This window comes from Stomoxys calcitrans, chromosome 2 (assembly GCF_963082655.1).
Source record: "Stomoxys calcitrans chromosome 2, idStoCalc2.1, whole genome shotgun sequence".
Lineage (NCBI taxonomy): Eukaryota > Metazoa > Arthropoda > Insecta > Diptera > Muscidae > Stomoxys > Stomoxys calcitrans.
Window position 1 is genome coordinate 61,704,932 of NC_081553.1, and position 14,112 is coordinate 61,719,043.

At 39.0% G+C, this 14,112-nt stretch overlaps 1 protein-coding gene across 12 annotated transcripts in view; it reads right to left on the reverse strand.

Annotated features, from left to right (window-relative positions):
• LOC106082716 (tropomodulin) overlaps positions 1 to 14,112 on the reverse strand; it is a 541,301-nt gene that overhangs the window by 19,457 nt on the left and 507,732 nt on the right. For 11 of the 12 annotated variants that reach the window (XM_013245396.2, XM_013245394.2, XM_059362210.1 and 8 more), the window contains 4 exons: positions 13,446 to 13,598; positions 8,232 to 8,744; positions 7,911 to 8,162; positions 4,759 to 4,906 (listed from right to left, as the gene is read on the reverse strand). In XM_013245396.2, the coding sequence (XP_013100850.2) occupies positions 4,759 to 4,906; positions 7,911 to 8,162; positions 8,232 to 8,744; positions 13,446 to 13,598 (1,066 nt within the window). Of the gene's footprint in view, positions 1 to 4,758; positions 4,907 to 7,910; positions 8,163 to 8,231; positions 8,745 to 13,445; positions 13,599 to 13,689; positions 13,958 to 14,112 lie in introns of those variants that run through there. The other variant, XM_013245397.2, reaches the window with a different exon arrangement.

A 14,112-nucleotide genomic window follows, 5' to 3' on the forward strand; every position in this document is an offset into this window, starting at 1 on the left:
TAGGCATTTATTTTTTTATAGGTTATTGCAATATTTTAATATTTTTTTAAAAGGGAATTTCGTATAACACGCTAGTGAATGGTAACATAAATGGTTTGAACAATTGCGTGGAGTGGATATGTTTTTGACATACGCTGCCTAAGAATGTCTTCTCACCGAATCCCATGGCAGCCGGTTGAACGTACCGGATTGACCCGATGGAGTTCTTCATCGGCAAGGGCTGCCGCCTCAGTGTATAACACACTGCTACACAAACAACAATCCTCTAACATCTTCAGCCACTCAGAATAGCTACAAATAGTATAATAGTATTTTCCTCTAAGTGATTGGTTGTTCTTGTTATAGCCACATTGGTATTTGGATGTAGCGATCCCCGTCAAGCTCCATAGGTGAGCAAGCTCATTCCGGTCCATAGGACCGATCGCCACGATAGCGTTATGGGCATTTGTTATTCAAAGGTGCCAATAACTCGCCTTGTTATATCGAGCATCACAGGCATAGAGTAATCAAACAAGAGCCGGTGCCCCCCGGCCTCTCAAGCAAGAAGAAGTAGGCAGCAAACTTAGCAATATTGGTAGTGTGGTCGACCAATGGCACACCAATGAATTTTGTATATCCCAAATCAATACTTGTGAGACGAAGGGACAGCATTCGCATTCATTCAAACACTGGGCTGGACGACTGGTAGAATGGATGAGACTGATGGGAACCGGAGACATGTACTATTCGAACCAAGCTCCAGCTGCCTTGAACACCTCAATAAGTCAAAAGGGATTGTCTCTTATGGACGACGACTCAGATGTTACTGAAGACTTGTCAGAGGAACTATCGTTCAAAATCACATCAACTATCAATCAATCAAAAGTGTGCGTCAAACTCCGTGACAAGGCCCGACATCATTATCACGAGAAACTCAACTACGCGTTACGGTGCGCGTCTACAGGTTACGGATAGTGGAATGATCCTTATACGGAGTTGCAGAAACTGCAGTCGCGGTATCTCGTACAGAGTCTCAAGATCCGGACTGTCTTTTGCTTAAATACTCAGTGCTTGCAATACTCGTTTTGACAAGGTGAGTTATGTTCATAACGTACTTGTGGCAATCGGTCTCATGGACCGGAATAAGCTTACTCACCTATGGAGTTTGGCGAGAACCGCTACATAGTATTATTTGGCTACAACATCAACCCGACACGGGATAACTATGAGCATAACGCAGGCCGGAACTTTGGGATCAAATCTGTGTGGAGTTCTTGGTTGTCAGGAAAAGTATAGCTGGGAGCTAACGGGCACGTCCACAGGTAGCGGATAGTGGAATGCTCCATACGGAGTAGCTGCAACTGCAGTCGCGGACAATCAGCGGTATCGAGTGGAGAGTCTCAGTGAGAGGCCGAGTGGCACCGGTTCTTTCTTAAATAAAGAGTACCTACCATGCTCGATATAACTAGGCGAGACATTGGAGTCAATGGCCACCATCCCTTGGCAATCCGTCGTTTAGACTGGAACGAGCTTACTGGCATATAAAAGCTTGACAAAGATCGCTACCTCCACATGCAAATGTGGCTACAACAACAACATAGACGATGGTTTCTGCAGATAAATCTCTACAATAGGAAAGCCGATTCGCAGATCTTAAGTTCTTCTTGAACGTAGGAGGATTCTACGTTGTACTTATTCAGGATCCATGGGTAAATGAGGGGTGCAAAAAGAACTTAGAATTCCTGGATTTAGAGTTAATATTTTTGCAGGAAGTACTATTACTATTTCTTCCGTTGCTAAGCACTGAAGGTGGAGTAGTATCCCAAAAGAAGTTATTCTGCCAGCCTGAATTCTGTACATCTACAGAGATGAGTCGGTGTCTAGAAACCCTTGTGTTCTGGAAGAAGTTATTATAGATATTCTGCAGGAAGCACAACTTAATACAGCAAAGAATACCATGCCACCTTAGTATACAACACATGGCTACAACAACGGCAAAGTGGTCTAAGTCTAAGTTGTTCTTTTTAGTGGGAGATACAAGGTACCCAAAGTAGCATGTATCTTCCTGGGAGAAGAGTAGGTTCCATCCACCTACGGTTCAATACTCAGCTGGATCCCAAGCATGCATCACAGCCGCCATGTTGCATCACAGACGCATTGATGCATCACAGCCGCATTGATGCATCACAGTTGCATTGATGCATCACAGTTGTATTGATGCATTACAGTTGCATTGATGCATCACAGTTGTATTGATGCATTACAGTTGTATTGATGCATCACAGTTGCATTGATGCATCACAGTTGCATTGATTCATCACAGTTGCTTTGAGGACGACATCAACTAATGAATTAAATTATACATCTAATGACTCTAGGCATTGTGGCTGGACAAATTTCTGTGACCACTGCCGAAGGATATTGAAGCTTTCTCTTGGTTAAGCGTTGGCTACCCACACTGTCTTATCCAATGTCTGACATATCCCAGGCAGTGTGGCTTACGCGTCGAGCAGCTACTTGATAAAAGTACCTGATAGAGTCGATTGGAGCTACAATATCCCTAGAACAGTAGTCTGGAGTCATCCGTGTAGAAGTCCTAGTAATATAAGGTATGTCGACTTCTATACAGATGGTTCCAAATTGAACGACCTGGTGGGCTATGGGTTGTACCATGAAGAACTGGGACTGGGTACATCGCGAAAGTTACCCGATCGCGGATCAATTATGGATCCTTGCAATAAAAGAAATGGTGGGTGTCTACGATATATGAGTATAAATATCTTCTTAGACAATCAGGCAGCCATTAAATCTTTGAAGAACGTATTTCTGAATTCACAAGTTGTCTTAGATATTGCAAGATCTGTCAACGAGTGTGATGAACAGTTAAAAAACAACTGTAATGGGTGTCGGGACTTGAAATATCCTAAGGAATTGTAGAGCAGACGAGATTGCAAGATTAGGAACTACCTTGCGCATTACTGGGGAATCTGTTGACATGCTTCTCGCGACATATAGGCTAATTTTTGGGGTAAAGCCCATAGGGCAGTGCAAGTAGTTTTATAAATAATTGGTTTAAATTTATTTCTGCCATTCACAATAGAGTTATATCTGCAAGTGTCCTCACTTAATTGTAAAAAACACATCATGGCAATATTGAAGACAGTGGTTCTCCGCAGCCTGCACTGTTAATTCCAATATCCAGAACTTCGTTGAATTGGGTAGATGTCATTTTCATACAAATTTCGCTGTACTGTACAGTGCAGTACAGCGAAATTTGTATGGTGCTAAAAAACAAACATAAAACATGGCTAATGACGTTTATGAAAAAGTGCAATCACAATGAATAAACAATGCTCACAACGAAACATATCGTTTAGAAGAAGAAAAAACCCTATAAAAACCAAAAAACTTTATCAGCCTCAATATAAGTTTTACCATTCACTAGCAATATATAACATTAAAAAAAAATTAGGAACAGTGACTGAGGGTGGGAGGGAGTAGATTTGAAACATTTTAAATTTCCTTTTCGTCGGCATCTTGTGCACTCTTGGCAATATTTAAAGTTTCCGAAACGGTGCGAGGATTAGAACACAATAATAAGCCATCCATTTCATTATTATTGTGACCAATATTGTCATCTTTAGCTAATGTCATAGAGGAGGAGACAACGCCATCTTCTGGTTTCGCTATAATATTCATATGGCTATTCGTAGCAGAGCCATTGTTTCGATTTGCCAGAGATAATTCATTGAAATTTTTAGACATCGCCTCAGTGGCAGATGTTATTGGTGTTGCAGTGATAGAATTGTCCAAACACAAATTCTCCTTAGCATGTGAAGGCGATGATGATAATGATGACTGTGGCACTGGTGAAAGCAAAGATAACGATGTTGCAGTTGCTTGTGCTAGCCGTGATTGCGACAATGATGAATTATTATTATTATCATATTTATTGAAAGATGGCGTAGCAACAGTTGAAACATTTTCATTTGTTAGCACTGCAGCAGCAGTAGCAGCATATGCCGATGGATTTGAGCACATAGAGCGAGTAGGAGAAATCGAATTGCCAGAATTTACATTCGACTCATTTTGATCAACTAATGAAATGGATGGTGGTGGTGTCAATGCTTTCAATGGCGAGGAAGAAGATTTCGAAGTCAATGTCAATGGAGGAGATGATTTATCATGTGGCGTTTCATTGATATTTGCCATGGCAGCAGTACCAGCAGCAGCCGGCGATGATAATAATAATGATGATGATTGTGGTGGCATTGGTAATGGCGGTGGTGGAGCTGCTTTAAATGGCGAAGTTCTAGCCGAAACTAAGCTACTATCCTCGGTTTCACCTTCACCTAGGCGTTTTGTGAGATAGTAGTGATTCATGTTTTGTTTGTTTCGTTTTTTGTGTTTATAAAAAAATACACACAAAATTATAAGAATTTTGCTAAATACTTCCAAAAACAAAAACCTTAGAAGCTAAACCTTAATTTAAATGAACCAAAGGAAACTAAATGAGGGGAAATACAATAATAATAGTAAAAAGAGAAGGAGCAAGAAAGCTTAAAATCATGTCTATCTAGGGGGCTGAACGAAAAGTCAGCCCTAAAAAAATGAACGCAGGAGCTTTCGGGAGAAAACCAACGTTGCTTGCTGCGAAAAAAGTTGGGACAAGGTAAAAAAATACTTTGACCTTGAAAAAAACATTTTTTGTTTTGATAATAGGGAGTCTTTGGGACAACCTTCTTCTTCGTGATTGTGTGCATGGTTGGCGGTACTTACTTCTGTCAATGTTGCGTTGTAAATGTGCAGCAACTCTATGACGGGCATCGTTGAACTCAAGATGAAGACCCAATCTAAGCAGTGATGTGTTCTTCTCCACTAAATCGGTAATTTCCATTTCAATCTTATTACCCAACACTTGTGATCGCTAAAGGGAGACAATAAGTGGTTATAAGAAATGACCTATTTTAATCAAAAATTTAAAATGGTTCCATAGCTAAGGGTAGACTACCATAAGATAAAGAAAAAAAAAACTAATAATAAAAAAATAAGGAAAAAAAATATCAACAAAAAAAAAAGAACACAGTAATTCGAAAGAATTTAAAAAAATATTAAAAATAAAAATAACTCGTAAGAAATAAAACCGATTTGAGTCTTACTTGGTCAAACCAAAACACGTCATGCAAAATTTCATCCAAATCAGATTAAAATTGCGCCCTCTAGAGACTCACAAAGTCAAGATCCGAGAACGGATTATATGGGAGCTATATCCGGTTATGAACCGATTTGGACCGTACTTGGAACAGTTGTTGGAAGTCGAAATAATACACATGGTGCAAAATTTTAGCCAAATCGTATTAAAATTGCAGCCTCTAGTGGCTCACGAAGTCACTATCCGAGATCGAATTATATGGGAGCTATATACGGTTATGAACCGATTTCAACCATACTAGGCGCAGTTGTTTATGGACAAACCAAAACACTTCATACAAAATTTCAACCAAATGGATAATAATTGCGCCCTCTAGCTGCCCAAGAAGGTCCAAAATCGGTTTATATGAGGTTATGAACCGATTTGGAATATACTTGGCGAGTTGTTGAAGGTCAAACCAAAACACTTCATGCTAAATTTCAACCAAATCAGATAGTAATTGCGCCCTCTATCAGCTTAAGAAGTCAAGATCCGAAATCGGTTTATGTGGGAGCTATATCAGGTTATGAAACGATTTCAACCATACTAGGCGCAGTTGTTGGTGGTCACACCAAAACACTTCATGCACAATTTCAGCAAATCGGATATTAATTGCGCCCTCTTTAGATCAAGAAGTCAAGATATGGACCGGATATGGGAGTCTAAATACAACTAACTCACTGTTCCGAATTTCAGGGAAGTCGGGTAATAAATCCGCCTGTTATAGGCCTAAGACCCAAAATCCATTCCATTTTTGGTTCGGATATCGACGGGCCTAATAAAACTCACTATGGCAAATTTCAGCGAAATCGGGTAATAAATGCGCCTGTTACAGGCTTAAGAATCAAAATCGGCATATCGGTCTATATGGCAGCTATATTTTATGATGGTCCGATATACACCATATTCGGGTCGGATGTCTAGGGCCCTAGTACAAATCACTGTTTCAATTTTCAGCAAAAGCGTAGAATAAATGCGCATTTTATGGTCTTTAGACCGTTAGGAGGAATATCGGTCTCTATGGCAGCTATATTCAAATATAGTTCGATGTGGCCCATTCAAGAACTTAATCTGCGTATAGACGATATACGAGTCTGTGAAACTAAATATCTCAATATTTAAAGACTTTTGTAAAAAATTTATTTTTAATTAACAGTATAAGCAAGTAAAAAGACGTTAAGTTGGGCTAGGCCGAATTTTGGATACCCACCACCTCGAGTATATATGTAAACCACCTTTCGTCATAGTCCGGTGAAAAATGCATAATTTAACAGCTTTATCGAAATATGGTCCGATTTGGACCAAATTCGACACGGATATTGAGTGGTCTACTAAGTACAAGTCATTGTTCAATTTTGTAGAACAAAATATTGTTGTTTTTGCTAGCCGTATACAAATATAGACCGATCTGAACCATATACGACACGGTCGGCCTAACACTGTGTCAAATTTCAGCGAAATCAGTTTAAAAATGTGCCTTTTATAGGGCCAAGACTTTAAATCGAGAGATCGGTCTATATGGCAGCTATATTCAAATCTGGACCGATCTGAGCCAAATTGAAGAAGGAGGTCGAAGGGCCTATCACAACTTACTGTCCCAAATTTCGGCGACATTGGACAATAAGTGCGCATTTTATGGGCCCAAAACTTTAAATCGAGAGATCGGTCTATATGGCAGCTATATCCAAACCTGGACCGATTTAGGCCAAATTGAAGGAGAATGTCGAAGGGCCTAACACATCCCACTGTCCCAAATTTCGGCAAAATCGGATACTAAATGTGGGCTTTTATGGGCTTAAGATTATAAATCGGCGGATCGGTCTATATGGCAGCTATATCCAAATCTAGACCAATCTGGGCCAAATTGAAGAATGATGTCGAAAGGCCTAACACAACTCACTGTCCTAAATTTCATCAAAATCGGATAATGTGACTTTTATGGGCCTAAGACCCTAAATCGGCAGATCGGTCTATATGGGGGCTATATTAAGATATAGTCCGATATAGCCCATCTTCGAACGTAACCTGCTTATGGACAACAAAAAAAATCTGTGCAAAATTTCAGCTCAATATCTCTATTTTCAAAGACTGTAACGTGATTTCAATGACAGACGCACGGACATGGCTAGATCGTCTTAGATAGGGTCGGAAATGGATATTTCGATGAGTTGCAAACGGAATGGCAAAATGAATATACCCCCATCGTTCGATGGTGGGTATAAAAATGTTGTGCAACATTTTCTATCGAATTAAATTTGTAACAAAATTTCGCGACGAAAATATTTTTTAAATTTCTGATTACTTTTCCTAAATTAGGGAAAATAATCAGAAATTTGGATTTTTTCACAAACTACATCATCTTGGATGGAGGTCACCATAGCTCAGAACGCCTGGGGTCGAGTCCTGGCTAGAACATCAGAAAAAATGTTCAGCGCTGTTTATCCCCTCTCCCAATGCTGGTGACATATGTGAAAAACTATGCCATCTGAAAACATGGTATGGCCACCATGTAAAAACTTTTCCCCAAAGAGGTGTCGCACTGCAACAATCCGTTCGAACTCGGCTATAAAATGGAGGCCCCCTTATCACTTAGCTTAAATAATTTAATCAAACACCACCCATTGATATGTGAGAATATAACTCCTGTTCCTTAATGGAATGTCTATGGGCAAATTGGCATTTTTTACAGCTTCTTGGAACCATTTTAAAACTTTGTTTAAAAAATTCATTTTGTACTCACCTGATTGGAGGCTCTGAATTCCTCAATAGTGCGACACTTAAGAAGGGATTCAACTAATTTTACTATGACAGGCGGACTAATGAAATTTGTTTCGACATTTAATACTCTCAAGGTTTTGCTCTTCTCAATGGCCTCAGCCAATAACAAAGCTAGCTTGTCGGTCAGGCCAACATTTGTAAGGGACAATACTTCCAAATGTTCATTTTCAGGCAGTGCTGCAATCAATTGTTCCAATTTCTCTTCGGAAATATTCTGCAAATGGAAAAACATTTAAAAATATTATAAACTTTTCCTTTTTCTTCCTAAAGCATCTGACAATACCTTGATATTATTCAAATTCAAATCAATCAGCTTGGTATCATCTTCCTTGATACGCTTAATGGATTCCTCAACATCGGTATTGTTGGGTGGATCCATGGGATAGACTTTCTGTTGTGTCGACTTGGTGATACCATCCCAGCCCAAGCCAACGGGTTGGCCTTTGTTCAATAGAGATGCATGGTATTGATCTTGATTCATCATAGAGTGGAAACCCAAAATGGCAGCCAAATCAATGATTTCTTCTTGTGTGGCATCGGTCAAGGCACTCTCGTATTCATCTCCCAAATCAATGGAAATCTTCTCTTCAGCATCCAGCTCACGTTGATCACGTGGTGGTGGCACCCATTTCTTGCCACGCACAGTACCCTTGACATAGGGTTCAAATTCGGGCTCATCGGGAGCCTCAATGGCCTGTTTGTTGATGTGTTCAATCAATTTTTTGCGATTCAAGGGGCCGGTTGAGGCTTTCTCGCACTCATAACTGCAACGTTGATCGGGTGGCAAGAAGTTGTCCTGCGGAATAAGGGGAAAAGAAAGAGAGAAAAATTAGATAATTCGAAAAAATCCAAATAAAACAGCATTGAAGCACGTTCCATATGTTTGTTTGCAATTCAAATGAAGGCGTTATTCAGTGAATGGAATTTCAATTATTTTTTTAGATAGATTATTCTATGACTTTGCGTCGCAAATTAGACATAACGATGTACAGTGAGAATTAAACATGAATATCGATTTTAAAACAAAAATTGTATTTAAAACGGAAGATCAGTTAAAATGTGAACTCTTTCTGTTCATGGGGCAATGATTTAGATCATACATGACTTAAATGTTTTTAGCCATAAAACCTCATATGCAAAATATCATCCACAATGAATCATAAGTTTTTCTTCCAGGGGCGGATTAGATGTTTGACAGTAGTCAAGGACCCCATTCACACGTCGCCTGTGGAAATGGCTGCAACTGCAGTGGCAGATAATCTGCGGTATCGAGTTTTGAGTTTAAGTGAGAGGCGACATCGGCTCTTGCTTAAAACTGAGAGCCTAAAAAGCTCTATGTGACAAGGCGAGTTATTGGTGTCATGTTCTCGTGGCGATCGGTCCTGTAGACTGTAACTAGCTATAGGAGTTTGGCGAGGATCGCTACCTCCACATGAAAATGTGGCTACAATGACAGCAACATTTGTCAAACCAATCATACCAATCTATGGTTTGATTAGTTGGTCCGCTTTGCCGTAGATGACCTCTACACCAACTTCACAATACATTGTCCCATTCCTGTGGCAAATTGTCGCCCGGTAGCTAAGTTTGTAGCGTGCGGGGTCAATTCCATAACGTACCGGATTGACCCGATGAATTTCTTCATCGGCAAGGGATGCCGCCTCAGTGTACAACACACTGCTACAACAACAACCAGTGCGGGGTCGTGGGTTCGATTCCTACCAGGGCCTGGTCTGTCGCTATTGTGGTATCACAATGGACTTAAATTGTCTAAGCGAGTTTGGAAATAGACTGCCACTCTTACCTAACCTAACCTAAGAATTGACACAATGTCCCCAAAGAGCGTAGAATGGATTCTCGTATCGAAGGGCTTTCCATGAGCTAGAGTAGGGTCTTGTCTGGCATTGGTAGCGGAGTCACTCAACCGATTATTCAGACTAAGATAATCGGGGTGTTCAAGGAAAATAATTCAACTGACTCGACATCAGACTTCAGATTTTGGACGACTCTTCAGAACGAATGACATTAACAACATTTTAGTGTGGGTTTATGGGTTTGGTAACAACGGGAGAATCGAATGGCTCCCGAGATGTATAAGTTTTAGCAAATATAAACGGATCAGCTCTTTTACGTCGTCAGATGATAAAAGTTGCAGTGCCGATTGGGGTCTATTTTCAGATAATGCGTACAACAAAAAGAGACCACGTGCGATAAAACAGATATGTATATGTAGCATATATAGATACACTAGGGTTTGATTTAATACCCAGCGGTTAAAGTTTTTGATCAGTGAGAGTCTCTGATCACGGTGGTGGTAGATTAAGAAATACAGCTGAAATTTCTATCCAACAATGACAGTCAAAGTTGCGATAAAGAGTACCACTACCAATCCCATGGCAGCCGGTTGTACGTACCGGATTTACCCGATGGAATCATTCACCGGCAAGGGCTACCAAGGGCTAGTGTACAACGCACTGCTACAACAACAACCACTAACGACTTTTTGTAGATGGACCTTTAATAACACTACCAAGGCAGCGAAGATACATACATATATCTAGACTAGAAAAATTTTACAAAATTTTCTAAAGAAATTATTATTTTTTTTTTTTAAATTTAAAAAATTAAAATTCTGACAAAATTTAAAAAAAAAAATTTTTGAAAAAATTTTTTATAAAAAAAAAATTATTTATAAAAACAGAAAAAAAATCTACAAAAACAAATTTTGACAAAAATTTTGCAGGTTTTTTGAATGATTTCATATATTTCATTATTATTGTATAAAATGCCCCGTTCAAATCGGATAGAAATAGCGACCTCTAGAGGCTCAAGAAGGCAAATCGGTATGTGTGGTAGCTATATTAAGATATGAACAGATTTAAATCGCACTTAGCGTGGACCTTGTAAGTCCAACAAAACTCCACGGGCAACGTTTTAGCCAAATCGGATAATAATTGAGCCCTCTAGAGGCTCAAGAAATCAAACCCGGAAACCGGAGCTATATTAGATTATGAACCGACTTGTACCATGCCAAATCAGTTAAAAATTTTACCTCTAGAAGTCATTATTTAGAGATCGCCTTATTTCGTAGCGATATCAAAACATGGACCGATTTAAACCAACTTGGCACAGTTCTTGGATATGGAAACAATACTTTAAGGGCAAGCCAAATCGGATAAGAATTTCTGCGTCTTCTAGAGTCTCAGCAAGTCAAATAGAGAAATCGGTTTATGTGTGAGCTATATCAGGTTATGGGCTATACTTGGTACAGTTGTTGTTAGTCTAACATACCGCCACGTGCAAAATTTAAGCCGAATCGGACAAGAATTGAGGCCTCTAGAGGCTCAAGAAGTCAAATCGGAAGACCGGTGGGTATGCAGAAAATATTAGGTTATGAACCATACTTGGCACAGTTATCGAAGGTCGAAACAAAACTTTCGGGCAACATTTGAGACAAATCGCATAATGATTGAGTCCTCTAGAGGTTCAAGAAGTCAAATTGGGTGATCGCTTTATATGGCAACTATATCAAAACGTGGACCAGTTGGAACCGTTGTTGGAAGATCAAACAAAAATTTGGGCAACATTTCAGAATAAGAATAAGCTTTACGAACATTTTCTTCAGAAATGCAAAAATTTTTAATAAAACAAAATTTTCTTAATGATGTTTTCATTTCTGTTCGAGATAAGCTGAATGATCGAAAATGTCAATGCAATGAGAAAATGAAAGACAATTCTCCAAAACCTCAAAATTTTTTTTTTAAATTTCTAACAAATTTTGAGAGAATTTTCTAAAAAATTATGCATTTTTTAGAAAATTCTCTCGAAATTAACAAACTTTTTATAAAATAAAAAGTTGACATTAAAAAAAAGGCGTTATGTTTGGACGGGCAGATACCCACTACATCGGGGATGTATATATACTCAACCACGTCTTGATCCGGTGAAAAATGCATAATTTATGTCCCCATAGCAGCTACACCGTAGCGCAGAGGTAAGCGTGTACGCCTGGGTTCGAATCCTGGGGCGACCATCAGAAAAAATTTTTAGCGATGGTTTTCCGCTCCTAATGCTGGCAACATTTGTGAGGTATTATGCCATGAAAAACTTCTCTCCAAAGAGGTGTCGCACTGCGGCACGCCGTTCGCGCTCGACCGTAAAAAGGAGGCCCCTTCTCATTGAGCTTAAACTTGAATCGGACTGTACTCATTGATATGTGAGAAGTTTGCCCCTGTTCCTTAGTGGAATATTCATTGGCAAAATTTGCAATTAGCATAGCAGCTACATCGAAATATGGTTCGATTTGGACTAAATTCGGCACGGACATTCAGTGGTCTAATAAGTACGTCATTGTTAAAATGTTGTAGAACAAAATATTGGCCTATTTGGCAGCAATATCCAAATAAAGACCGATCTGAACCATATACGACACGGATGTCGAAAAGCCTAACATAAGTCACTGCGTCAAATTTCAGCGAAATCGGATTATAACTGCGCCCTTTTGTGGTCCCAAGACTTTAAATCGAGAGATCGGTCTATATGGCAGCTATATCCAAATCTGAACCGATCTGAGCCAAATTGAAGAAGGATGTCGAAGGGTTTAACACAACTCATTGTCCCAAATTTCGGCGACATCGGACAATAAATGCGCAATTTATGGGCCCAAAACCTTAAAACGAGAGATCGGTCTTAATGGCAGCTATATGCAAATCTGGACCGATCTGTGCCATATTACAGAAGCATGCCAAGGGGCTTAACTTAACTCACTGTCCCAAATTTCAGCAAAATCGGTTAATAAATGCGACTTTTAGGGCCCAAGACCTTCAATCGAGAGGTCGGTCTATATGGCAGCTATATCCAAATCTGGACTGATCGGGGCCAAATTAAAAAAGGATGTCGAGTGACCTAACACAACTCACTGCCCCAAATTTCAGCAAAATAATGTGGCGCTTATGGACCTAAGACCTTAAATAGGCGGATCGGTCTATATGGGGGATATATCCTGATATATTCCGATTAAGCCCATTTTCGAACTTAAATTGCCTATGGACAAAAAAAGAATCTGTGCAAAGATTTAGCCCAATATACCTATTTTTAAAGACTGTAGACAGACGAACAAACATGGTTAGATCATCTTAGATTTTTACGACGATCAAGAATATATTAGGTTGCCCAAAAAGTAATTGCGGATTTTTCATATAGTCGGCGTTGACAAATTTTTTTCACAGCCTGTGACTCTGTAATTGCATTCTTTCTTCTGTCAGTTATCCGCTGTTTCTTTTAGCTTGCTTTAGAAAAAAAGTGTAAAAAAGTATATTTGATTAAAGTTCATTCTAAGTTTTATTAAAAATGTATTTACTTTCTTTTAAAAAATCCGCAATTACTTTTTGGGCAATCCAATAAATGGATATTTCGATGTGTTGCAAACGGAATAAAAAAATGAATATACTTCCATCCATCGGTGGAGGGCATAAAAATTCAATAAAATTATACTTACATCTGGATCAACTTCCTTCGCCAAAATATTAATTTCTTCGGGCGACAATTGGGCCAACAGAGTTTCAACGTCGACATCATCGTATTCACTCAAATCCTTGCCGTAAAGTTTGGCTGGGGTAGTTAATGTTGTAGTTTTTGTAGTAGATGAAGTCTGCAAAAAAAAACAAAAATTTAAATAAGTAATAGAAAAAAAATTTTTTTTTTTTCAAATAACTAAAATATAATTCAAAACAAAACTACACTCTTCTGATGGCCAAGGTTTGTGGTGGCTGTGGTGCCCTTCGTTTCACTTTTGGTACATGTCTTAGTTTTATCCTTTGAAATTCGGGCACTTCATCACTACTTGTGATAGGTGGTTTGGGCTTCAAAGGCTCTTCAGCCATCTCAGAGGGTTGACTTATGTTTTAAAACTTTTAAACAATATTACATAAAAACACTCTAAAGTCTGTTCTTTAGCTTTTGTCTGTGTTTTGGACAATAGCACTGGAAGTGTATGACTAAATCATGTCGATGCCTAAAGGTCAATAGTGAACCCTCAAGACACGGGACACCACACAAAAAATATTCATAATCGTGAAAAGAAAAACGCAAATAAAATCAATAGCAATAATTTTTTCCACATTTCGTCTTTGATTCTAAATCCAATTATTGCAGAAAACTCGTAG